The following is a 24,463-nucleotide window of genomic DNA, read 5'->3' as shown; positions in this document are numbered from 1 at the left end:
AATTTTGAATATCTCTATTTTAACTCCATGACCACACAAAATAGGAGTTTTTAGCCAGACTTGGTTTTAAACTATTTATTTGTCATTTAGGACAATTGTGATAATGACTGGTGTATCACATGGATGTTTTATGGTGGTCTGTAAATATTTCAAAATTAAAGTTCATTGCACATTTGTGCTAGTCATTAAGCATTAGAAAAGCACAGTGTTGGTTAGTGTGTTTACAAAGCCATAGTAATGTTCAACAGTGCTCATTTTGCTTTGCCCCTTGCTCTCAGCAGTGCAGTTTATATATTCTAAAATTTCAGGACTTCACATGTGCAAAAGGCAAACTGCAGGAGCAGAAGGACGAGTTGTTAAATGTAACATAATTAGTAAACTTGTATAATCAAAACTAAGTCCTGCCCATGATTGATGGTATATTTGTTAGGCATGTTATCCTTTTAGTATAAGTGTTAACTGCCTCTAGATTGCAAATTATATTATAGGGGTAGGGTTATATCACAGCTTTGTGACATTGGTATGCATTTATGGTATTATGGTTAGTATGATGAAATTTATTCCAATTTTGGACAAGTTTATAGAGGAAGATTAGGATTAATATATTTCTCGGCCCAGAGTTTTTGCTTGATTGCGCTGGCTTTTTCAGTGCAATCCGGCCGAATCAGCGCAAAACATTGCGGAATTTCACTTTACGTTGGGCGTAATGTAAATTCGCGTTTTCGTGATGTTTTGCGTGGCTAAAAAAAAATCGGGCTGAAGCCAGCCACGCCCCCGATCGAAACAACAGGGATGGTGAGTTTCCGCCGATTGCGCCAGCCTGCAGCCTTTCGAGGAGGGTTTTAAAATTACGCTAGCTTTCTTGGGCACAAAGGCACTCGTAGGCATGGTTTAAATGTTTTTAAATATTAAAAATTTGATTTACTCAGAAATGAGGTGGCGATACTGGCCATAAACTTCCAAACATCCTTAGACATGGGGGTGGTGCCAGAGGACTGGAGAATTGCAAATATCACGCCATTATTCAAAAAGGGGTGTAAGGATAAATCCAGCAACTACAGGCCGGTCAGTTTAACCTTGGTGGTGGGGAAGCTTTTAGAGACAATAATCCGGGACAGAATTAGCAGTCACTTGGACAAGTGTGGATTGATTAGGAAAAGCCAGCACAGATTTGTTAAAGACAAATCGTGTTTAACTAACTTGATTGACCCTCTCTGTTACCTCATCAAAAAACTCAATGAGGGCAATGCGGTCGATGTGGTATATATGGACTTTCAAAAGGCGTTTGATAAAGTGCCGCATAATAGACTTATCATCAAGATTGAAACCCATGGAATAAAGGGGGCAGTAACAGCATGGATACAAAATTGGCTAAGTAACAAGAAGTTGAGAGTAGTGGTGAACGGTTGTTTTTCGGATTGGAGCGAGGTGTACAGTGGTGTTCCCCAGGGGTCGGTACTAGGACCACTGCTTTTCTTGATATATTAATGACTTGGACTTGAGTGTACAGGACACAATTTTCAACTTTGCAGATGACACCAAAACTTGGAAGGGTAGTGAACAGTGACGAGAATAGTGATAAACTTCAAGAGGATATAGACAGACTGATTGAATGGGCGGACACATTGCAGCTGAAATTTAATGCAGAAAAATGCGAAGTGATACATTTCGATAGGAAGAACGAGGAGAGGCAATATAAACTAAAGGGCACAATTCTAAAAGGGGTACAGGAACAGCGAGATCTGGGGGTACATATGCACAAATCGTTGAAGGTGGCAGGGCAAGTTGAGAAAGCGGTTTTTAAAAAAAAGCATATGGGATCTTGGGCTTTATAAATAGAGACATAAACTACAAAAGAAAGGAAGTCATGATGAATCTTTATAAAACACTGGTTTGACCACAACTGGAGTATTGTGTCCAGTTCTGGGCACCGCATTTTAGGAAAGATGTGAAGGCCTTAGTGAGGGTGCAGAAAAGTTTTACTAGAATGATTCCAGGGATGAGGGACTTCAGTTACATGGATAGGCTAGAGAAGCTGGGGTTGTTCTCCTTGGAACAGAGAAAGTTGAAAAAAGATTTGATAGAGGTATTTAAAATCATGAAGGGTCTAGACAGAATAGATAGAGAAACTTCCCATTGGCGGAAGGGTCAAGAACCAGAGGACATAGATTTAAGGTGACATGAGGAAAAACTTCTTTACACAGCGAGTGGTTAGGATCTGGAATGCACTGCCCAGGGGGTGGTGGAGGCAGATTCAATCATTGCTTTCAAAAGGGAACTGGATATGTACTTGAAAGGAAAAAATTTGCAGGGCTATGGGGATAGGGCGGGGGAGTGGGACTAGCTGGATTGCTCTTGCATGGAGCTGGCACAGACTCGATTCACCGAATGGCCTCCTTCTGTGCTGTAACCTTTCTATGATAACTGACTAGTGTACACCAATGGAAGTAGTAAATGCTTCAGTATAGTTTTTTAAAGTCATTTTCAGTGATTTAAAATCCGGTTACTCACAGGTGGAGGACTAGACACTCTTACTAAAAATGCTTATTATTTCTAATAAACACATTTTCAGCTGTATTAATAAAACTGCACCAGGTTACCACTCTTAAATACATCTTAAAAACATCAATGAATATTTTTTATTGCAAAAAAAAATAAACTATTACGCTCTGTTAAGCTGCCAGATTGCGCTGATTCATAGAAGATTTTACGTTTGTGATTATGTTATGCCATTTTAATGGAAAGTCGCAATAAAACCCAGTCGGTGCAATGTTCGGGCACAATTTGTGCCCAAATGCCGATTGCGACCAAAGCGGCAATTCAGGGCCCTCATCTTTTCTCTTTCTCCCCTGCCCCCCCCCCCCTCCCAACCCTTCCTTTCCCCAGGAAGCTAATACATGGGTACAGTGCAGTTACTGATCTCCTTCCTAGTACCTCACCCAACTGACCATCTGCCATGGGGAATGTCTGCAGGCTATTCAAGCATCAGGGCCATTGTAACCAAATCTAATACTCCACGCACATGAACGCAATTTAAAGAATGAGTTCCTATGTAGCGATCAGCAAGAGTCATAGCTGCCCTCCAGCCTAGGACACTATTAACAATTTTAACACCCTGCTGGTGCCCCAGCTAAGTTCAGCTAGCTCAGCACAACTAGTGAATCAATCTGGAACCTTCTTGATTGTATGGCTTGGTAGCACACTAGATTGTGCATTTAACAAGCTTTCGGTTGTAATAATACTGAAGTACAATACTTGTCTTCAACGCGGTATTGTTTTTATTGGCTAAAGAAAGGATGCTTGAAATGACCTGTGAGGACAATTAGAGGTGGCAAAATGTATACTTAATATAGGTTTAACTTGTGCATGTGGGCATTAGAGTAGAATTCCTTTGGCCTAAGACATCAGCTTACATCTTGAATTTTAAAATTTATTTTCTTGTCTTTGGGTTTCTCAACTAGGAGCCAACCACGCAGCAAGCTAAACCGAAAGATCAATAGTGAGTATAGTTTAGTATAGAGAGTTGTAAATCATCTACAGAAAAAAAAATCAGCTGATGTGTATGAAAATATAGGGCAGATATGCAATTGTTAGTATTTTACTACTGCTTTTAGTGTATCCTTCACCCACCAGTTTGTGCCATTTGAGATCCATTTGCTTCATGATCCTTTAAAACCAATCCAAATCCTTGCTTTTTTTTATTTTCTCCTCCTCTTTTTCTAAAAGCAGTGGCTCGGGTTGGACTATCATTCCACAAGAGCTAGCAGCATTCCAGTACTTTTGCCCAAGAACCATAAGCTCATGGTTGATCCTGGAGAGCAAGTGTTGGCATTAACCTGATCCTCTACATATACATGCACTTTCCGGCATGAGTCACTGAAATGTAGTAGTGGGAATGCTGGCTTTTTTGTGTCTGTGTCAAGCATGTCTCCAACCCAAGGGCACTGAGGTTTATTGTAGTATCCTGTACTACCAGGATAAGTCAGTCAAATTAGGGCAACTCAGAGTTAAAACTAGGACATTTCTCAGCTTTATGGTTCAAAACCACATGTACATGATAGGTTAAATTCGGCTTAAAACATTTCTTGAACTCCCAATCATTCTGTTGGTAAATATATACATTGCTGTGGTTCTGAGCCATACATATTAAGAAAGTCTCGGGTTTGATTTCTGTTTTGAACTGATTTAAGTTGATTTAACTTGATTGCAGTAGATTTACTGCAGTTGGCCTCTGTTTATCCACCTCTTCCAGGTTGGGGGAGGAAACATTTGCCAGAATTTCTGCTCTTGGTCATTTCTCCATTGAATCGAATAAAGACAAAATTTGACCCAGTGTGATGGCCCTTGCGATCAAATAGCCTGCCAATTTTGCTGTTCAGGATCACTGAAGAATGGTCACTTGGGCAAAGAACTGGGGAGATTTCAGTGCCCATGGAATGATATCCCAACTCCAGTCACCATCCTCGAGATGGAGTAAGTGGGAACCTTTCTGTCTCGAGGCCGAGACTTGCAATGTAGACCAAATGTATATTGCCATATGCTAGTGTGTGTACACCTATAATAAGTCTTGGGTATACATGCATTTCCTGAAAGTGTCACGCTTACTTCCTGTAATACTATTTCTGTCACACTGTGTTTCTATTGATGTTATTTACCTCTGAATCCTCCACACCTTCATCTCCAAGGTAGGTGGTGCTACTGCTTACTTAACTCTGAAAATTCCCCAGCCCAGGTGCCACTATGGGCACCAGACTGAGGGTTTAACAGCCTTCAGGTAAGTTATTAAGCTTTGATTTTTTAAAAAATACTTTTTGAAGTTTATTTTTAATAAATGTATATTTCAATAGGGCCCCAGCTTGGTCTTGAAATTGTTGGAGCTCCTATTCATTGCCCCTCGCCTGTTTCTATCACTAAACAGAAACTTAAAAGGGAAGCATATGATAAAGCTAGGGCTAGCAATGCTAAAGATAATCATGAGGAATATAGAAAATGTAGTAGAGAGGTGCAAAAAAAGATTAGAAAGGGTAAAAGGGAATGTGATAAAAGAGCAGCAGATAAGATAAAAGGAACTAAGCATATAAAAGTAACAGAATAATCAGAGAGGATAGGACCTCTCGGTATAAAGGAGGGAGTCTAACTGGAGGATTAAGATATGGTGGAGATATTAAATATTTTGCAATAGTTTTTATAAATTATGGTGGAAGTAAGAACATAGTTTGCTAGATGCGGATATGGAACAATCAATGAGCTAACTGTGGAAAAGGAACTTGTTCTGAAACAATTAGGAGAACTCACAGTGGCTAAGATATTTGGCCCTGATGGCATGCACCCTAGGCTGTTGAAAGAAGTCAGGAGATGGCAGAGGCTCTGCCCGCAATTTCTTTAATCCTCAAATATGAAAATTGTGCCGTGGGACTGGAGAGTAGCCGATATAACAGCCTTGTTTAAGAATGTAATAATGTAGGATAAACCAGGCAACTGTCGTCTAATGTCAGTGGTTGGCAATCTTTTAGAATCCATAATTCGAGGCTTGGGCTTATAAGTGGCAAGTAACATTCGCGTCAGATAAGTGCCAGGCAATGACCATCTCCAACAAGAGAGAGTCTAACCGCCTCCCCTTGACATTCAACGGCATTACCATCGCCGAATCCCCCACCGTCAACATCCTGGGGGTCACCATTGACCAGAAACTTAACTGGACCAGCCATATAAATACGGTGGCTACAAGAGCAGGTCAGAGGCTGGATATTCTGCGGCGAGTGACTCACCTCCTGACTCCCCAAAGCCTTTCCACCATTTACAAGGCACAAGTCAGGAGTGTGATGGAATACTCTCCACTTGCTTGGATGAGTGCAGCTCCAACAACACTCAAGAAGCTCAACACCATCCAGGACAAAGCAGCCCGCTTGATTGGCACCCCATCCACCACCCTAAACATTCACTTCCTTCACCACCGGTGCACAGTGGCTGCAGTGTGTACCATCCACAGGATGCACTGCAGCAACTTGCCAAGGCTTCTTCGACAGCTCCTCCCAAACCCGCAACCTCTACCACCCAGAAGGACAAGAGCAGCAGGCACATGGGAACAACATCACCTGCACGTTCCCCTCCAAGTCACACACCATCCCGACTTGGAAATATATTGCCGTTCCTTCATCGTCGCTGGGTCAAAATCCTGGAACTCCCTTCCTAACAGCACTGTGGGAGAACCGTCACCACACGGACTGCAGCGGTTCAAGAAGGCGGCTCACCACCACCTTCTCCAGGGCAATTAGGGATGGGCAATAAATGCCGGCCTCGCCAGCGACGCCCACATCCCATGAACGAATAAAAAAAAAAATTTGAAATCCTTGGGTTAATTTGTTAAAGGCAAGTCGTGTTTGAGTTTTTTGAAGAAGTGACTGATTTGGATAGATAAAGGGAATGTTGTAGATGTAGTGTATATGGATTATACTAAAGTGTTTGATAAGATGTCTCAAGAGGTTTGTTACAAATATTCAGGCATATGGTTTAAGAGGAAATGTAGCAGCATGGTTAGAAAGTTGGCTGATGGACAGGATAGGGTAGTTGGGTGTTGTTCAGACTGGAGAACAGTTGGAAGTGGTGTACCCCTGAGGTCAGTACTAGGTCCGCTTTTTTGCTCTTGATGTTTATATATAGATGATTTGGACTTGGGTATGGGGAACACAATTCCTAAACTTGCAGAGGTGGGAGGTTTGGCAAACAGTGAAAAGGACTGTAAAAGATTTCAGGAAGACATAAGCTGGTTAGTGAATAGGCAGACAAGTGGCAGATGTAATTTTAAGTGGACAAATGTGAGGTAATACATTTTGGGAGGGGAAGAAAAGGAAGGGAAGTATACACTTAATGAAAAGACACTGAAGAGTGATGAAGAACAGACATGTAGGGGTTCAATAATTCCCTGACTAGGAATGTAGGTCGATAAAGCCGTAAAAGACAGCAATAGAATTTTAGGTTTTATAAATAGGGCATAGAGTAGAAGAGTGATGATGAATTTATACTTACATTGGTTAGACTACAGTTAAGAGTACTATGTGTACTTTTGCGTACCCCATTATAGCAAGGACATTAAAGCCATAGTGAGTGTACAGTATAGATATGCCAGGAGTGGGAAACTATAGTTATGAGGAGAGACTTGAGATACTGGGATTACTTCCACTGAAGTAAAGAATGCAAAGAGGAGATTTAATATCTCTCAAATTCAGTTTTTTTTTTGATAGAACTAATTCCTATTAAACTTAAATCCAGAAAAACCATGTATTCTGGATTTTCCATAGACCAGTAATGGCATTATGCCATCCATTTCTATCCTGGACTGCTTTTGGCATTTCATTTGCATTAAAGTTGATTTTATCTCAATTATTCTGCGCTTAATATTTCTCTGTCTAACAGGTGCTTTTGTTCTGTATGATTGTTTAGGTGGGTAACTGCAGAGAACAATGAGTACTCATTCATAATAATTCCTTCTGGTACTTCCTCTTTAAACTGGAGATGTTTTAACAACCATTTTGAAACTTCCACTGTCTTGTGTGCTTATCTGAATTGAAACACAGTCCCATTTACGTGAACTGTATTCATTAATATCATTGTGTAATGAATCACTTTATTTTGCATTCAGACCCAGCCACCAGCATATGAAGATATTATGACGTTGCCATTATATGAGGAGGTTGTAAAGAAGGCACCAGCAGATTTGCCACACAAGGAGTCTCCACCATCCTATACAACAATGTCATTTACAGTGGCCTAATGTGAACATTTGAATGTTCAGTACCTATCAAAATGTTAGCATGCAGTATTGTACTAAGCAACATACTGAGCTTCAGAAAGAACACTCTATTTGCAGTTTTTTTTGGAAGCCCTGTGAATGGATTTTATAATTGTTACACTTGAGATTTTTAATTTTTTTGTGTTGCTTGTGTAAAATGGAAATCATAATCTCAAAACCTGCAAAAGTAAGGGCATTTCAGGTTCAGATGGGTATTGTCTGTGGTACATGTTAAATATATAATATTGGTTCTGATAGCTATTTGAGACAATGCTTGTGCATTTGAATTGACACATTTCAAGAGTTAAAAGTTAAAACTATCTAGTAGTTATACTGAGCACTGGGTCAGATCATCCATTCCTGGACATTGCAGGTATGTTCCAGTAAGGTTGATGAGCATTGTGTTGAACTATTAGATAATGGATTAGATTTTCTACTCACTGACTATGGAATCCATCCCAACATTTCTAGATTGATGAGTGTAACTCTTTTGAAAACCCATCACCGGGTCTTCAGGAATGAATTTTAGGTAGATGATGGCTGCACACTTCCAGTTTAGAATTTTTCTTTTTTTTAAAATAGAAAAGTTTCTCTACATAAAGCTACAGTGCCCCACAAGTGGATTTACCTGCCTAAAAAGATCCATCTCCCATCATGTTTTTCTTATCTGATAATTGAATTTTAAAAGCTTCACTGACATTAAAGTGTACTTTTGACAGTCATCAGATGATGCACAACTCTGGAACTGCTTCCTATTGACTTGGATGTTGCACACAGGCAGTGTCATTACAAACCAATTCAGCAATCCTTAAGGTTTTTAGCAATAGTTTCTCATGGACTAACTTACATTTTTGGAAAGCTGTGAATACTGGACAAGCACACGAATCATAACTTCTAATATTATGGAGCATACTGCTTTAATCTATAGTCTCCAGTAAAGTCGCCCTTCAGTCAGAAAGAATTTATAGGTTGATCAGACTTCCTTGCAGCATGGTTGCATATACCCAGCAGGAGGTGATTCACTGGAGTTTGACTGTAGAAGATTCAAGCTTCAGTGGATTTCTGTCTAGTAGGAAACCAGCAATCAGTATTCCAACTGGAACAGACCAGTTGATCAGGTTGTCAAGTGAGCCGTTTATGATGTGTGGTTCATAGTAAATAGATTCTAATTACCTAGGCGTAGGTAAACCACACTTAAAAGTATTGTAATTCCTTACTGGCAGTGGAAAAACTCATCATATGTTTGAACCAGGCTGAAATTAAGATTGGCTCCCAAAAATTTACTCTGTTGCAAGCTATAGATCAGCAAGGTAAATCTGGGCTCTCTTCTAGATGATTGTCTAAATGTTGCTCCAGAGTAATTTATTTTCATGTAAATTGAGGGTGGGGGAAGAGGGATAAAAGACTTTCTTGTCACTATTTCTAATAAAATCATAAACCTGTTCTTTATACATCTGTTTGATTTTGCTACAGATTAAAAAAAAGCAGAAATTCTTCCCTCAAGATTGATTTAGTCAAATCCATGTATAATGAGGTTTCTTAAAAATAACCAGTTGTTCTCTTTCGTTTCCATTTGAAAGGACTGTTTATGAAAACTTTACAAACATGTTCAATGAGTATCACATTTTTGACCATTGTGTGTTTACTGTTTTTACATTTTGAGGCATGGGATAGCTAAGAGGTTTTGATATTGTCTGTTCCTGGTTAATGCTTTAATGCTGACTCAGCATTTTTTCTGTTTCTCTAATACTGCATATTTACACTGCTTTTAAGTGAAGCAATTGAATCCATTATAAAATTCCCCATTTATCTATGGTATAGGCCAATTGAATAGAGGGTTAGCTTCAATATTAGCTGTTTGCATTGCTTAAAATCTGCAGCTTGCTAGAATAAGATATGAAGCATTGAAATGGTTAAGACTTCTAAGATCGTTTAAGTGTACCTTTAAATTTGAGCAGTAAAAGTGCAACAAATAGAATGTAATCTGTGCTTGTATTTTTGAAGGTTTACATGACATTTTGAAATCTGTGGTACTTTGTTTTGGCTAAACTGTGGCAAATGCAGCTGTCCTCACATTTCTGTGCAATCAGTAACTTATGATTTTTTTAAGCTGGTTCTGCTTCTGTAAAATGAGATTATTTCCATAAATAAATTATACAAACAACACAATTTTGTTAAGAGTTGTTCAAAAACCTAAATCGTTGGAAACTTGTAGCTCATTCCAATGTAAGACAAGTACACAAAAATACACCATTTGTCTATTTGTATTTCTCCCTGCTAAGCTATAGTGTATGGAGATTTTATCAGCAGCATGTTGCATGATCTTATCTCTGTTGTAAATCTGCAAACTCAAGAAAATGCAGTTATTAGCAGCCTGGGAGCACTTCCACCTACAACGGTTAAATGACTTTTACAGGCAGTGTCTGGGTTTTAGCCTTTTAAGAGCTAGTTTTAAAAATGTAGGAAACTCTACCAGCATACATAGTTATACAAGCATCAAGGTACAGAAGACCAAGAGATGCACCTAATGTCCTCCTCAGATATGATCAGTGAACTGGAACAATAAAGGCACAGGTTTTGAGCAAAACAAATGTCCCAGTGTTTATAAAATGACCTCACAGACTGCCCTTTTGACTATAAATAGGAAATGTACAACTTGTAAAAGGAAGGAGAAATCTGAGCATTTTTAAAGCAGCAGAATAATTGGGTAAGTTGTCAGGAATGACCAGTTCACGCTGGTGCCCTGTGTTGGTTCCATGCCAGCTTCAGTTCCTTCGCAATACATCCCAATAAACTACCAGGTTTTGTGGGGTGGGAAGTAGAGACTAGCAGCTGCACAGTGTTCTTAATTAACCAAGAAATTCATACAAAATATTTTCAACTTCCAGCCTTTCTGGGCCCAGTGGGATTTCTAGTAGTAACTTTGCATGGTGCTAAGTGAGAACATCAGGTAGCATATAGCAGAAAGTCAACTAAAGGACCTGACCATAGATCCAGGGAATCTTCATAGGACCTCCTAAAGTCAATGCAATAAGTTTAATTATTGCAGTGCCTCTTATGGGTTTTTATAGCGTTTATTTTCTCAACTTTATAGTCTATTTTCCAGTTGCTAATGATGTTTTAGACTATATAATTATTACTCAGTCAGATCTCCGATCAGCAGGAACTCCCTTATATGCTGCTTTTCCATCTTTAAGGATCACTAACGCAGCAATTTTGAGATTTTTTTTCTTCTTCAGAAAGTTAAACGTCTCACCATCGTATCATTTACTCTGTCTGATGAACCCTTGTGTGTATTCGGAACTGACTGAGAAATTAACTTGTTTTCCTAACTTTTACAAATATGTAGGTTGGCAGTGAGTAATTTAGCTTTGAAATTCAAAGTATCCAGCCACCTGGATTTTTTGATTCTGCCTAGTTTGTTCGATATATGTAGATCTAAGACTGATCGTGCTCCAACTACCGACCTGATGCAGTCAACAAAGAGCCGTTATAGTCAATAATAACCTGAGTTTGATTATCAGGAGCGCAGTGACGGCTTTTCAAACGTGGCTTCACACGGGCTGGAGTTACAGCGCACCCAAACGTGAGGTGAGATAGACTTTTGGATTGGGCCTCGCACCACTTGGACTGAATGCGCTCGGTTATCAGACACCAGCATTCGGCTGATTCTTGAAGTGTCACATGCATCCCAAATCACTTTGCAATGTTGTTGGAGTTGCAGTGTGACTGTGTCCCTTTACACCCATCTACCACATTAAACATTCAACGTTAGAATGTGCAGTTGTGGGAAACGTGCAGCTGTGCTCAGATCGCCCTCATCAATCCTAAATCTCCAAACACAGAGGAACCTCAGGCACCTAAATTTAAACCGCTTTCTTTCAGACCTTTAAAGCATACCATTTAAAACGCCATTTTTTAGATAGTCCATTTCACAGATGAAGATCTGTTGTAAAATGAATTCCTGGAAAAGTGTCGGAATAAGTAAATATTTACTAAGGCGGAGTTTCTTCCTGCTTTAATCAGTAGTGGTGTAGCGGTCCCCCAATTCTGGATATAAGCAGCTTTTTGTTTGCCTCGGGCTATATACGGTTTCACGGAATATTTGTTGAAATTGCACTTGTAAGAGTGTTCCAAATTTGGGGGGGGGGGGGGGCAAATTTTTAAACATTTTAGGTACACTTAAGAGTACTGTGTACAGGCTTAAACATGGGGCAGGAATGGTAGCTGAACAGTCCTGGTTACAGGTTTTCAGACCAGATAGAGAGGGGTAATATTGGTTAAAGAAACAATTACGGCTGTGAGGAGGGATGATATGTTAGAAGGATCATCAAATAAGGCCATATGGGTTAAGCTAAAGAACAAAAAAAGGGGCAGTCACACTGCTGAGAGTATACTATAGACCCCCAAACAATCAGAGGGAGATAGAGCAAATATGTGGGCAAATTTCTGAGAAGTGCAAAAATAATAGGGCAGTAATAGGGGATTTCAACTACCCTAATATTAACTGGGATACAATCAGTGCAAAAGGCATAGAGGGTGCAGAATTCTTAAATTGCATTCAGAAGAACTTTTTTAGCCAATACTAGCAAGCCCGACAAGAGGGGGTGGGGATTTCTGGATTTAGTTTTAGGGAATGAAGCTGGGCAGATGGAAATAGTATCAGTGGGAGAGTATTTTGGTGGTAGTGATCATAATTCAGTTAGATTTAGCATAGTTATGGAAAAGGACAATGATAGAACAGGAGTAAAAGTTCTAAATTGGGGAAAGGCTTATTTTACTAAGCTGAGAAGTGATTTAGCAAAAGTGGACTGGAAACAGTTACTTGAAGGCAAATCAGTGTCAGAGCCATGGGAGGTATTCAAGGGGGAGATTCAAGGGGTTCAGAGTAAAAGAAAAAGGGTGGGACTGCCAAATCTAGAGCCCCCGGGATGATGAGCATACAGGATAAGATAAAGCAAAAAAGGGAAGCTTATGTCAAACACTCAGAACTCAATATTGCAGAAAGCCTAGAGGAGTATAGAAAGTGCAGGGATGAAATTAAAAAGGAAATTAGGAAAGCAAAGAGAGGGCATGATAAAATACTGGCAAGTAAAATTAAGGAAAACCCAAAAATGTTTTATAAATACATAAAGAGCAAGAGGGTAACTAAGGAAAGAGTAGGGCCTATTAGAGACCAAAAAGGTAACCTATGTGTGGAGGCAGAAGATGTGGGTATGGTTTTTAATAAATACTTTGCGTCTATCTTCACAAAAGAGGGGGACGATAGAGATTGTAGTTGAGGAGGAGTGTGAAATATTGGATGGGATAAACATAGTGAGAGAGGAAGTATTAAGGGGTTTAGCAACTTTGAAAGTAGATAAATCACCAGGCCCAGATGAAATGTATCCCAGGGAGGAAATATTGGAGGCTCTGACCATCATTTTCCGATCCTCCCTGGCTACAGGCGTGGTGCCGGAGGATTGGAAGACTGCTAACGTTGTACCGTTGTTTAAAAAGGGAGAAAGAGATAGATTGAGTAATTGTAGGCCAGTCAGTCTAACCTTGGTGGTGGTCAAATTATAGGAATCAATTCTGAGGGACAGCATAAATTGTCATTTAGAAAGGCACGGAGTAATCAAGGACAGTCAGCATGGATTTGTTAAGGGAAGTCATGTCTGACTAACTTGATTGAATTTTTTGTGCAGGTAACAAGGAGGGTCGATGAGGGTGATACGTTTGATGTAGTGTACATAGATTTTAGCAAGGGTTTTGACAAGGTCCCACATAGCAGACTGGTCAAAAAAGTAAAAGCCAATGGGATCCAAGGGAAAGTGGCTAGTTGGATCCAAAATTCGCTCAGTGGCAGGAAGCAAATGGTAACGGTTGACGGGTGTTTTTGCGACTGGAAGGCTGTTTCCAGTGGGGTTCCACAAGGCTCGGTACTGGGTCCCTTGCTTTTTATGGTATATATTAATGATTTGGACTTGAATGTGGGGAGCTTGATCAAGAAGTTTGCAGATGATACATAAATTGGCCATGTGGTTAATAGTGAGGAGGAAAGCTGTAGACTGCAGGAAGATATCAATGGTCAGGTGGGCAGAAAAGTGGCAAATGGAATTCCAGAGAAGTGTGAGGTGATGCATTTGGGGAGGGCAAACAAGGCAAGGGAGTACACAATAAATGGGAGGATACTGAGAGGTATAGAGGAACAAAGGGACCTTGGAGTGCATAGCCACAGATCCCTGAAGGTAGCAGGACAGGTAGATAAGGTGGTCAAAAAGACATACGGGATACTTTCCTTTATTAGCTGAGGCACAGAATATAAGAGCAAGGAGGTTATGCTGGAACTGAATAAAATATTGGTTAGGCCACAGCTAGAGTACTGCGTACAGTTCTGGTCACCACATTACAGGAAAAATTTAATTGCACTAGAGAAGGTACAGAGGAGATTTACGAGGATGTTACATAGGAACATAGGAATATAGGAACAGGAGTAGGCCATTCAGCCCCTCGAGCCTGCTCCGCCACTTGATAAGATCATGGCTGATCTGTGATCTAACTCCATATACCTGCCTTTGACCCATATCCCTTAATACCTTTGGTTGCCAAAAAGCTATCTATCTCAGATTTAAATTTAGCAATTTTTATTTTATTCGTTCACGGGATGTGGGCATCGCTGGTGAGGCCAGCATTTATTGCCCATCCCTAATTGCCCTTGAGAAGGTGGTGGTGAGCCGCCTTCTTGAACCGCTGCAGTCCGTGTGGTGACGGTTCTCCCACAGTGCTGTTAGGAAGGGAGTTCCAGGATTTTGTAATATGCTAGCATCAATTGCCATTGTTGCCAGGGCTGGAGAATTTTAGCTATGAGAAAAGATTGTATAGGCTGGAGTTGTTTTCTTTGGAACAAAGGAGGCTGAGGGGAGATTTAATTGAGATATAAAATTATGACGGGACTAGATAGAGAGGACCTATTTCCCTTAGCAGACGGATCACTGACCAGGGGGCATAGATTTAAAGTAATTGGTAGAAAGATTAGAGGGGAGCTGAGGAGAATTTTTTCACCCAGAGGGTGGTGGGGGTCTGGAACTCACTGCCTGAAAGGTAGAGGCAGAAACCCTCAACTCATTTAAAAAGTACATAGATGTGCACTTGAAGTGCCGTAACCTACAGAGCTATGGACCAAGTGCTGGAAAGTGGGATTAAGCTGGATAGCTCTTTTTCGGCTGGCACGGACATGATGGGCCAAATGGCCTCCTTCTGTGCCATAGCTTTCTATGATTCTGGTTTCCATATTACAAAAATGATATAGATGCACTGGAGAAGGTGCAACAAAGATTTATAAGCATGATACCAGAACTGAGAGGTTATAACTATCAGGAAAGACTGAACAGGCTGGGCCGCTAGAAAAGCAAAGGCTGAGGGGTGACCTAATAGAGGCCTTTAGAATTGTGACATTTGAAAGATAGTCAATGTTGAGAATGAGCAACATGTACCACCAGCAATGAGATGGCAGCTATCGGTGGGAGGCGAGGTCATTTTAAATAGTGTTAAATACGAAGAGATAAAGCAAATTAAACAGAATTGCGAAACAAAATCAATTTTAGCATGTCACTTTTGATATTAAAATCCAAAAGTCGGGTTGGAGAGAAAACTTCACAATGAAGTTGATCTAGAGAACATGTTTCCACTTGTTGAGGAGTCCAAAACTAGGGGCTGCAAACCGAATAAAGCCAATAAAAAAATCAGGAGAAATTTCTTTACCCAGAGAATGGTTAGAATGTGGAATGTCCTACTACGTGGAGTGGTTGAGGCAAATAGCATAGATGCGTTTAAGGGGAAGCTGGATAAGTCCAGGAGGGCGAAAAGGAATAGAAAGCTATGCAGGTAGGGTTAGGTGAATTAAGGTGGGAGGAGGTTGCTGTGGAGCATTAACACCTGCATAGACCAGTTGGGCGGATTGGCTTGTTTCTATGCTGTAAATTCTATGTATTAATACATTAAAACGAAATTCTTAAGGAAATCAGAAGTTATTTTTAAAAGCAATGATTCTCTTTTCAGCCAAAGAATAATTGTCCCTACCTCATTTGAACACGTTTGTTTTACGTGGGGAAAATCGATATGTTTCTTGTTTATCTCGCAATAAATGAAATAAAGCCAAAACACTGTAAACATGAATTAATAAAACCAGGGAATGGGATCATTTTGAACAGACTTTAAAACTCACAATAGTTCAGTTAAAAGAGTGCCGCTATTCTCCATAGTTTCTCGTTATCCCCTTAACCATTTAAACTATTAAGTATTCAGACTGGTCGTGACCAAAACAACTGATTGTATTCTTCAAATCATTTTATTCCTTTTACCCCGACAAATTTAGTGCATTGCTATAAAGATGTATCATCAGGCATGTATCTGAACATATGAACCGTTCGATTTACCGGCCATTAAGAAGGGCGAAATTTGGAAGTGAGTTTAAGAAATGTTATTAAATTGGAAGGATTTATGCATCCCACAAACAAGTTACAGAGCAAAAGGTCAGTCCTTCTGGGTCATTTGGAAGGTGGTCAATGTTGAGAATGAGCAACATGTACCGCCAGCAATGAGATGGCAGCTATCGGTGGGAAGGCGAGGTCGTTTTAAATTGTGTTAAATACCAGGAGATAAAGCAAATTAAACAGAACCAATTTTAGCACATCACTTTTGGTGTTAAAATCCAAAAGTCGGGTTTGGGAGAAAACTTCACAATGAAGTTCAGCCCGTGTAAATCAATGTACAATAACATGGCACAGTGCAGTGCTGAAAAACACCCGCACATTTGCAGTTTACTTTTTTTTAGCTAAAATCAGCAACACAGGAAATATTCAATAACACAATCTTATCACCCCCAGTGTAGTCTGGCGCTTACTCCCTACTGAGGGGAAATTAGCGAGCAAATTTGTATCCATGCCGCTAAAATGAAATCTCGGGAAAGTTAAGGAATTATCCAGGGTTATTGTGGGGTTTTGATCTGTTGCCTCATGTCTGTATTTATGACTTTTTTTAAAAACTGAGTCACCCATCGTATGATTAGGTCCAAGTGCGGTTGGTTAAAGTAAGTGATATAAGGAAAATAAATATTGAAATGTGAACTATTGAAACAAAAGCTTAAACCCAGCACTCTACACAAATCAACGTATTTAGAAAGCTCTAACAAAATAACTGTTATATACTGATCACAAACAGATATAGCTTCAAATATTATAAAGTAATATAAATGGTCAGTCACTGGAATGTTTTCTGACCCTTCATTGTTTTTTTCGCCTGCTTAATTCTGTTAGTCTTACTCTCACGATTTTTCCCTATCTATAAACCTCTGAAGCCAAAGGAGGCTGGGGAATAATTTTGTCAAAGAGTTAAATTTCAACGCCTTTCCTAGACCCCCTTTTAGGTATTTCACACGTGTCAGGCTGCATTCCAGCCTCTGTGAGGGATGGTATGTTAATACCTAGACCCAGTCCCGCTCTCTGCCACACTCTGTCTGCAACCTGAACTCCTGCAACTACTTACTGATCAAGATGAAGGGACTTTTCATTGGATTGCTCCTCACTGCCTTAATCCTGGTTCAAGTTAATGGGGTACCCAAACTCAAATTCAAACCTGCAAAACCTGGTCCACAGGTCCCAGCTGGTAAGAGGGTATATTCATGTATTATTGTTAAAAATTAGGAGCTCTAAGTGTTAAGTTCACATGATTCTACAATAGGCTTTAGATCCTTCTAATCGATCATATACAGACGATCACCAGTACTGATAATTTCTTCCAAATTGCAAGACTAATTTTCTTAATTTGTAGTTAAGAATTTTCACTTAACTTGGAATTACTTTGTAAGAATTCAGCTGCATCCAAATCAATATAATGTTGGATAAATGGTACAATTAATGTTGGTATTGCAATTTTGCTTCTGAAATTATGGCCAGTGCAAAATTCAGATTCTGTACATTTTATCTGCTCAAAATCTTCAAACTGTATTTCTGCTACAGGTTCCAAGATCTTTTGATTACAGGAATTTAAGGCTGAAATCCTTGTTATTGTTATCATTGTCACTTCAACACTGAGCTGAAGAATGCAGCTAGAATTTAGTATATATTTCAAGGTGCATTGTACTTAGCATTTAAACTCATATAACAACATGCAGGTGAATTTTCAAACACATTTGAACACAAAATTAATTTTAATAATGTAGCAAACTCTCTGGTACAAAGTGTACTAAAGAACTGGAGTTTTTGGTTAATTTTCCACAGCTTAATGGATATACTGAAGCATTGGGCAAAATTTCCCTTAAACACATGGGGTATACATCAGACTTTGTATAGATCAAAATATCTCAAGGACTTTGATACCAACTGGAGCACCAATATTGCTACCCAAGCTGAGATAGGCTAACTCAGCACAGACCAGAAATGAAGCTAAGGACCTTCCATGTCTGTATAGCTCCGGACATGGTGCATTTAACCACTTAACCATCAGAAAAGCCTTCAAAATAACTAGTTTGATGATGCATAATGTGCTTGATGGGGGGGGGGCGGGGGAATGCATGGAAAGGATCTTTGGATCTTTGCATATCTACCGCTGCAGTAGTTAATTAGACTAGAAATGGCATTGTTGCAGCTATTGCTGGCATTTTCTCGGTCCCTGGTAGTGATATTTTACATTGATGAAAATAATAACGTGATAAAGCAGGTAACTGCCGCTAACATCTTCAGTGTTGTAAAAAAAAATTTGCACTTTCACTATAATGGTTTGTGTCATCAAGAATGTTGGAATTGGCTACTACAATCCAACTACGCTGCTTTCCATGGCACAGTGCTACTTACTGTTCTTAACAGAAACAACAATACTCTACCTGACTAGTCAGTTTGCAAATGGCAAACTATTATGCCACTTTGGTTTTGAAGGGTTGGATGATCAGAACTGATGGTTTTGGAAATGAGTTGTTTGTTGAACTCAATCCTTCTAAGCTTGCCCATTGAAAACAGGCTCGCTTTTCAAAGGAACTGGTCATTATACTCTGTGTTCAACCATCTCTATGGAATTGCGTGTGCGTGATCCTAGCATTCTGAAATGAATTGCAAAGATTGTGCAACCAATTTACAAGCAGAATCTAACCTTTAATAAAGGATGCTGTGTTATTACCTCTGTGTTGGCTCATGTGATAAAGGTAGTGTTTATACAGTTGATGTAACTGAACTAAAATGCCCCAAGTTCATTTCTGGTCTGTGTTGGGTTAACTGATCTCACCAAGGTGGTGGTAGGGATACTTCAATTGGCCTCAGTACCCCTTGGCTAGAGTGGAGAAAATCATTCAAGTGAACCCTACTGGAAAGTGGAATGTACACAGATGTTGGGTGAGGACAGGGTGGACCTCGGCTCTGGTACCCTCATGATCTAATTATCTGCTGAAACTCACTGCCAAGGTTCACATTTCCAAGAAGGGCTAGTTGGGTGAAATACCGAAAGATGAGCACTCACAATGGAACTGCACCCCGACATAAGGCAACGTCTTCAGAAGAGGAGGGGAGAAAATATTCAATAAATTTTCAGTGCTATTAAAAGCAGTCCGGAGCTATACAGACATGGAAGGTCCTTAGCTTCATTTCTGGTCTGTGCTGAGTTAGCCTATCTCAGCTTGGGTAGCAATATTGGTGCTCCAATTGGTATCAAAGTCCTTGAGATATTTTGATCTATACAAAGTCTGATGTATACTCCATGTGTTTAAGGGAAATTTTGCCCAATGCTTCAGTATATCCATTAAGCTGTGGAAAATTAACCAAAAACTCCAGTTCTTTAGCACACTTTGTACCAGAGAGTTTGCTAGATGGACTTTAATGTGCTATAATAGTATTTAAAAGTGAAAGTTTCAGGTGTTGACTGTTTCTTCAGTAAATTCAACACAGTCTGATTGTAGCATCTATCTATAGTTTACAAATTTGCACTGCAATGAAACTTCATCTAAAAAAATTAGTTTTTAACTAATTACCAGTAATGCCTATCTACATTGTAGGTAAAACCCCTGAAATTAGATAATCATACTGTTTGTCCCACTGCCCAAATTGACATGGTCAATCTTTGATAAAATCCAAGGTGAATTTGAAAGTGACTCCAGTGGAAACTCTGCCATAATTATATCTATCAGAGAGTCACTATAAAAGAGATCTTGTACTGCATCTGTGTTCCATGAGAAACTGAGCTGATTTCAACTCTAGGGATCATCTGTAAAATTCAGTATATTTTCCACACATCTTATTCTGTTTGACTTATTGGAAACAAACAGAAGGTCCCCAGTGGCTTAGTTAGTAAATGCTGCGGCTGGTGTGACACTGAGCCATGAGGTGAAGAAGATCCTAGGTTTGATCAAAAGCTGTGCTGAGGTGGAATGATCTTAGCTGAGGTGCCAGTAAGATCACTAAAATTGTTCTCAGAGGCTTTAAGTTAGGGAAAGAAAGATTAATTCTGAGGTTCCCAATCCTGATTGATGTCCAGTGAGCCCTGTCGCAAGGTTCGCGTGTGCGGTTGTTAAGGAGAGGATCAATCTCAGCTGATCCTCGCTGTCTAGGCTCAAATATGGAGACTGAGTGAGATACTCCTGCAGGGGTGTAATGCAATGTATATCTGGAACCACATCTCAGCAGGAGTTAGTGCAGCCAAGAGAAGATGGGGGCAAAAGGGCGACTAACAGAAGAAGAAAAAAAAAACAATCTTTTGCAGAATATATTGGCAATACTCTAGCACTGCCTACAGAATATTGGTCCAGTGATAGCAAAGTATCGTCTAACTGTATTCTTTTATTTGTGAAAGAGACACTCATTATGCATTATGAAGATTGAGTGAGTTGTGCATCTTTCACATATGTAAAAAATATTATTCAATGTGCCTATTGTTACTTTAACTCTCATAGTTGGGATGTACTATTATTTATACTTCCTGTACTCATGTTTTCCAAAGAATATTTTACAATCACACAATTATTTTCTTTTCTCCCAACCCTTCAATGGCTTTTGGAAAACGTCACAAACACAGTTTCTACAAAATAATGTGTTTTTATTGTTTTCAGAGAAAGAGTCTGTTTCACAGATTAGAATGCAGCAAAATAAAAATAGGAAGTGTTGGAAATATACAGCCAGCATCTCTAAAGATAACAGGTTAACGCTAACAAAAAGAGCATTAAAAAGTTTTATGACAAAAGAAACACAGCTAAGACCATTAGAAATAGCTGCCCCTTGTACTTCATTCAATAGTCGAGTTCTGTGCACTAATATGGTGTTTGAAGCAAGTGTGACACTTTAACTTAACAGAACAGCACTAGTGGTGCCTAGGGTGGCCCTCTCCCTTTCCACACTACTGGAATATGATGATTAAAGAGTATGCTGGAAAAATCTCTTAATCTTGTATTATCGCAGTAACACAAAAAACATGGCTTTTATGAGTTCCAGTCCCTAGTGATTAAGCTGTTCCTTTTTACCTTCAATTTTACTCAGTTATTGTGTAAACTGAACCTACCATTTTAAAGTTATGGTTGATTTAGGGGTAGTTTGCAGAGTTAAATTGAAATTTGTATTGCATTTTACCATACACTAGCATTAGCTACAAGTCACAGAGCTAACAAATATATCAAAAAATGTCAATCATATTGCGCTGGTAAATATGCTCACGACTAATGCAAAACCATGTCACTTTATTTGTTCTTGAGATGTAGGTGATGGTGGCAAGGCTGTATCCCTAGCTGCTCTGAGAGGGTGATGGTGGGCCTTCTGCTTGAGCCACTGTAGTCCTTTTGGTGATGGTGCTCCCACAATGGTGTTGGGTAGAGAATTCCGGGACATTGACTCAATGACTATGTCCAAGTCTATGTCATGTGACTTGGTGGGGGAACTTGCAGATGATGGTGTTCCCATGACATTGTTGCTCTTGTTCTTCTCGGTGGTAGAGGTTGCAGGGAAGGAAGGTACTTTCAAGTTCATCTTGGTGAGTTGCTGCACTGCAGCCTCAGTGTGCTGGTGGTGGAAGGGTGGATATTGAGTCCAGGAGCACCATTCAAGCAAACTGTGAAACTTTATCATATGTTTCATTATACAGTTGAAAGGCAATTGTGCCCAAATTAGTAATAAGCCAAAGATAGTTGTATGAATAGATTCATGCTGGGACTAGTGGTTTAGGTTGGTGATCCCATCCTTTGCACGTATAGTTTTTGAGAGTTATCTGTGCAGTGCCACTCAGTGTACTTCCTTCATACGTGGCCTCCACAGATCATTTCAGTTTGAATTTTGTAACCCAAAAATATTTTTTTCTTCTCTTTAATTCTTTATTTCTATACCTGCTCTTTGTGTAACCATTTCTTTTTCCTTCCTTTTTCATTGACATAATTTCCTTTATTTCTCAATCACTATTGCTCATGTTTCTCAGGCTGTCGTGACATTTCCTTTTATCTCCAATATTTTCAACCTTCTGTGGCATTTCTCTTTCTCTGTTTGCCTGTATTATTCATTTCTCTCTTTGCACCCCTCTCTCTACTTTTGTTTTCACTTTTGTTTTGCTCTCTTTCACTTCCCCCTTTTGTTTCTTTCTCTCTCTTACAGGTCTATGCCGGACTAAACCAACGGACCTGGTCTTCATCATTGACAGTTCTCGGAGTGTTCGCCCTTCCGAATTTGAACAGGTGAAAGTGTTTGTGTCCCAGGTAATCGAATCCCTTGACATCGGTCCAAACGCCACCCGGGTTGGTGTGGTTAACTACGCCAGCACCGTCAAAAACGAATTCACCCTCAAGGCACATCGCAACAAGGCTAGCCTCATGCGAGCTGTCTCCCAGATCCAGCCGCTCTCCACCGGCACCATGACTGGCCTGGCTATTCAATTTGCAACAAACGTTGCTTTCAGTGAGACTCATGGGGCACGGGTGAAATCCAATGCCGCCAGCAAGGTAACTATGGAAACTTTCTTTGTCTGGAACTCAATAATATTTTTTAAATATTTGATATAATTTTCCTTCTTCTGTTTTTAAAATTAATTTGCTGTTTTTAAAGCAATTCGATCAGTACCGACATGATTATCCTCTTAGCTTCATTTTATTACAAGGTGTGAGTGGTTTTACAAGTGTTCAGCTGCAGCAATAGGATCCCATCCTTCCAAGGACAGTTTTCTATTTTCATCAAATGGCATGTGCCAAACCTGATACCTTTTCCACTGTCCCTGGTATTTGGGCAGTAACAATGCAAGGTGCAAAGATATCAAATGTGATGCCTACCATTCATTCAGTACAGATGACTACCCAGGGCAGAAGGTTCAACTGAAGGTCACCTGCGTGATAAACCTTTACATCTTTACCTTTGACAGATCACTGGTTTAAAAAAATACACCATTGTGGTTGGTTAGTGGGAATGAAAGGAACCTGTCCATTGTGATCCATGTCCACTCCTCATACAATGTAAAAGGCCGCCTGATACTCCCATTCCCCTGCCACAATAGGACCACCGCTTTTATGATCGGCAGAACCCAGTGGTGCTGAAAGGATCTGTAATTTGTGAACAATGCATGCATTCAGGAAACTTAATCCAAAAAAAAAAATCAGATGTCGTTCAAACGGATTGCATTGCCAACTTTGTTTTATTTTGTGACTATTGAATAAACCTTCAATTTAATCTACCACTATGAGTGGATGGACCAATGGGAGCTTTAAACTGATCGAAGATAATTCAATATTAAAGAAGGTGAAACAAAGACATTGGTCGATGACATTCGAGGTGCTTTCACATTGCGCCAATGCCGTTGGGTTCCTCAAGGGCGGGTCCCATGCATCCAATCTTGACAATTCCCTGCCGCACTAGCACGGATCATGCACAATATAAAAGCCCCTGGGTTTAGTTCTAGTCAACACCCAGTGATTTTCTCCATTCCTCTCTCTCTCGAGGAAAATCCCACCCAAGGAGCCGTTCTTCAAATTCATTGTATGTTAATAAGACTACTTGACCAGGGAGAGCATTATTGTAAAGCCCGATCCCGACCCCACCCAAGACCCAACACTACTAGGACTTTCTAGCAGCAATCACTAAATACCAATCAGGAATGGGACCCCGTGCCTGATTTTTTTTTTGATCTCTCTTTAATCCATGGACGATGAGGGCGATTTCAGTTCTCCACCTGTGATCCAATACAAGCTTTCAAATTAATCCTCATTGAAACATACAGATGCATAAATTAGTTGCGTTTAGTAAATGATTCTAATGATAATATGGTTCAAAGCAGAATTGGACAATATAATAAGCCAAAAAATGAAGCTGATTTTATATTGTTTTGATAATTTTAATGTATCTGTACACAGGTACAATGAACTGTATTACAAATATCATAGCACCAATTATCCGAGTAATGACAACTGTTAAACATTTTTACTTTTTTACAAATGTATTTTTCTATAAACAAGCCTAATGTTATTACCTAGAATCAGAGAAATGGACAAAAAAAACATTTCTCTAGATTTGTAGTTTTAGAATCAACTAATAAAAATTGTAATTCTTTTTAACTATTGGATATTTGTTGATCAAATATCTTTTCACAAATGTTGTGCTGAGAATAATAAGGATGTTGTGCTGGTCAATAATGTTGTAACTGGGAACAACGTGAGACTGCAGACAGAAGAGAGACATTTCTAGTGCCAAGTTT

The 24,463-nt window shown here is 39.6% G+C and overlaps 2 protein-coding genes across 2 annotated transcripts in view; both read left to right on the top strand.

Annotated features, from left to right (window-relative positions):
• Positions 1 to 9,958, top strand: part of LOC137342704 (lysosomal-associated transmembrane protein 4A-like) — a 39,305-nt gene extending 29,347 nt beyond the window's left edge. Inside the window, exon 7 of the mRNA XM_068006828.1 lies at positions 7,640 to 9,958. Within this exon, the coding sequence (XP_067862929.1) occupies positions 7,640 to 7,771 (132 nt within the window). The 3' untranslated portion in view covers positions 7,772 to 9,958. The remainder of the gene's footprint in view (positions 1 to 7,639) is intronic.
• The window catches only part of matn1 (matrilin 1), a 37,286-nt gene continuing 21,602 nt past the window's right edge, over positions 8,780 to 24,463 (top strand). The window contains exons 1-3 of the mRNA XM_068006947.1: positions 8,780 to 8,915; positions 9,013 to 9,099; positions 22,381 to 22,724. Of these exons, the coding sequence (XP_067863048.1) occupies positions 8,780 to 8,915; positions 9,013 to 9,099; positions 22,381 to 22,724 (567 nt within the window). The remainder of the gene's footprint in view (positions 8,916 to 9,012; positions 9,100 to 22,380; positions 22,725 to 24,463) is intronic.

The sequence above is a fragment of the Heptranchias perlo genome, chromosome 26, assembly GCF_035084215.1.
Source record: "Heptranchias perlo isolate sHepPer1 chromosome 26, sHepPer1.hap1, whole genome shotgun sequence".
NCBI lineage: Eukaryota > Metazoa > Chordata > Chondrichthyes > Hexanchiformes > Hexanchidae > Heptranchias > Heptranchias perlo.
This window is presented reverse-complemented; position numbering and strand designations above follow the sequence as displayed.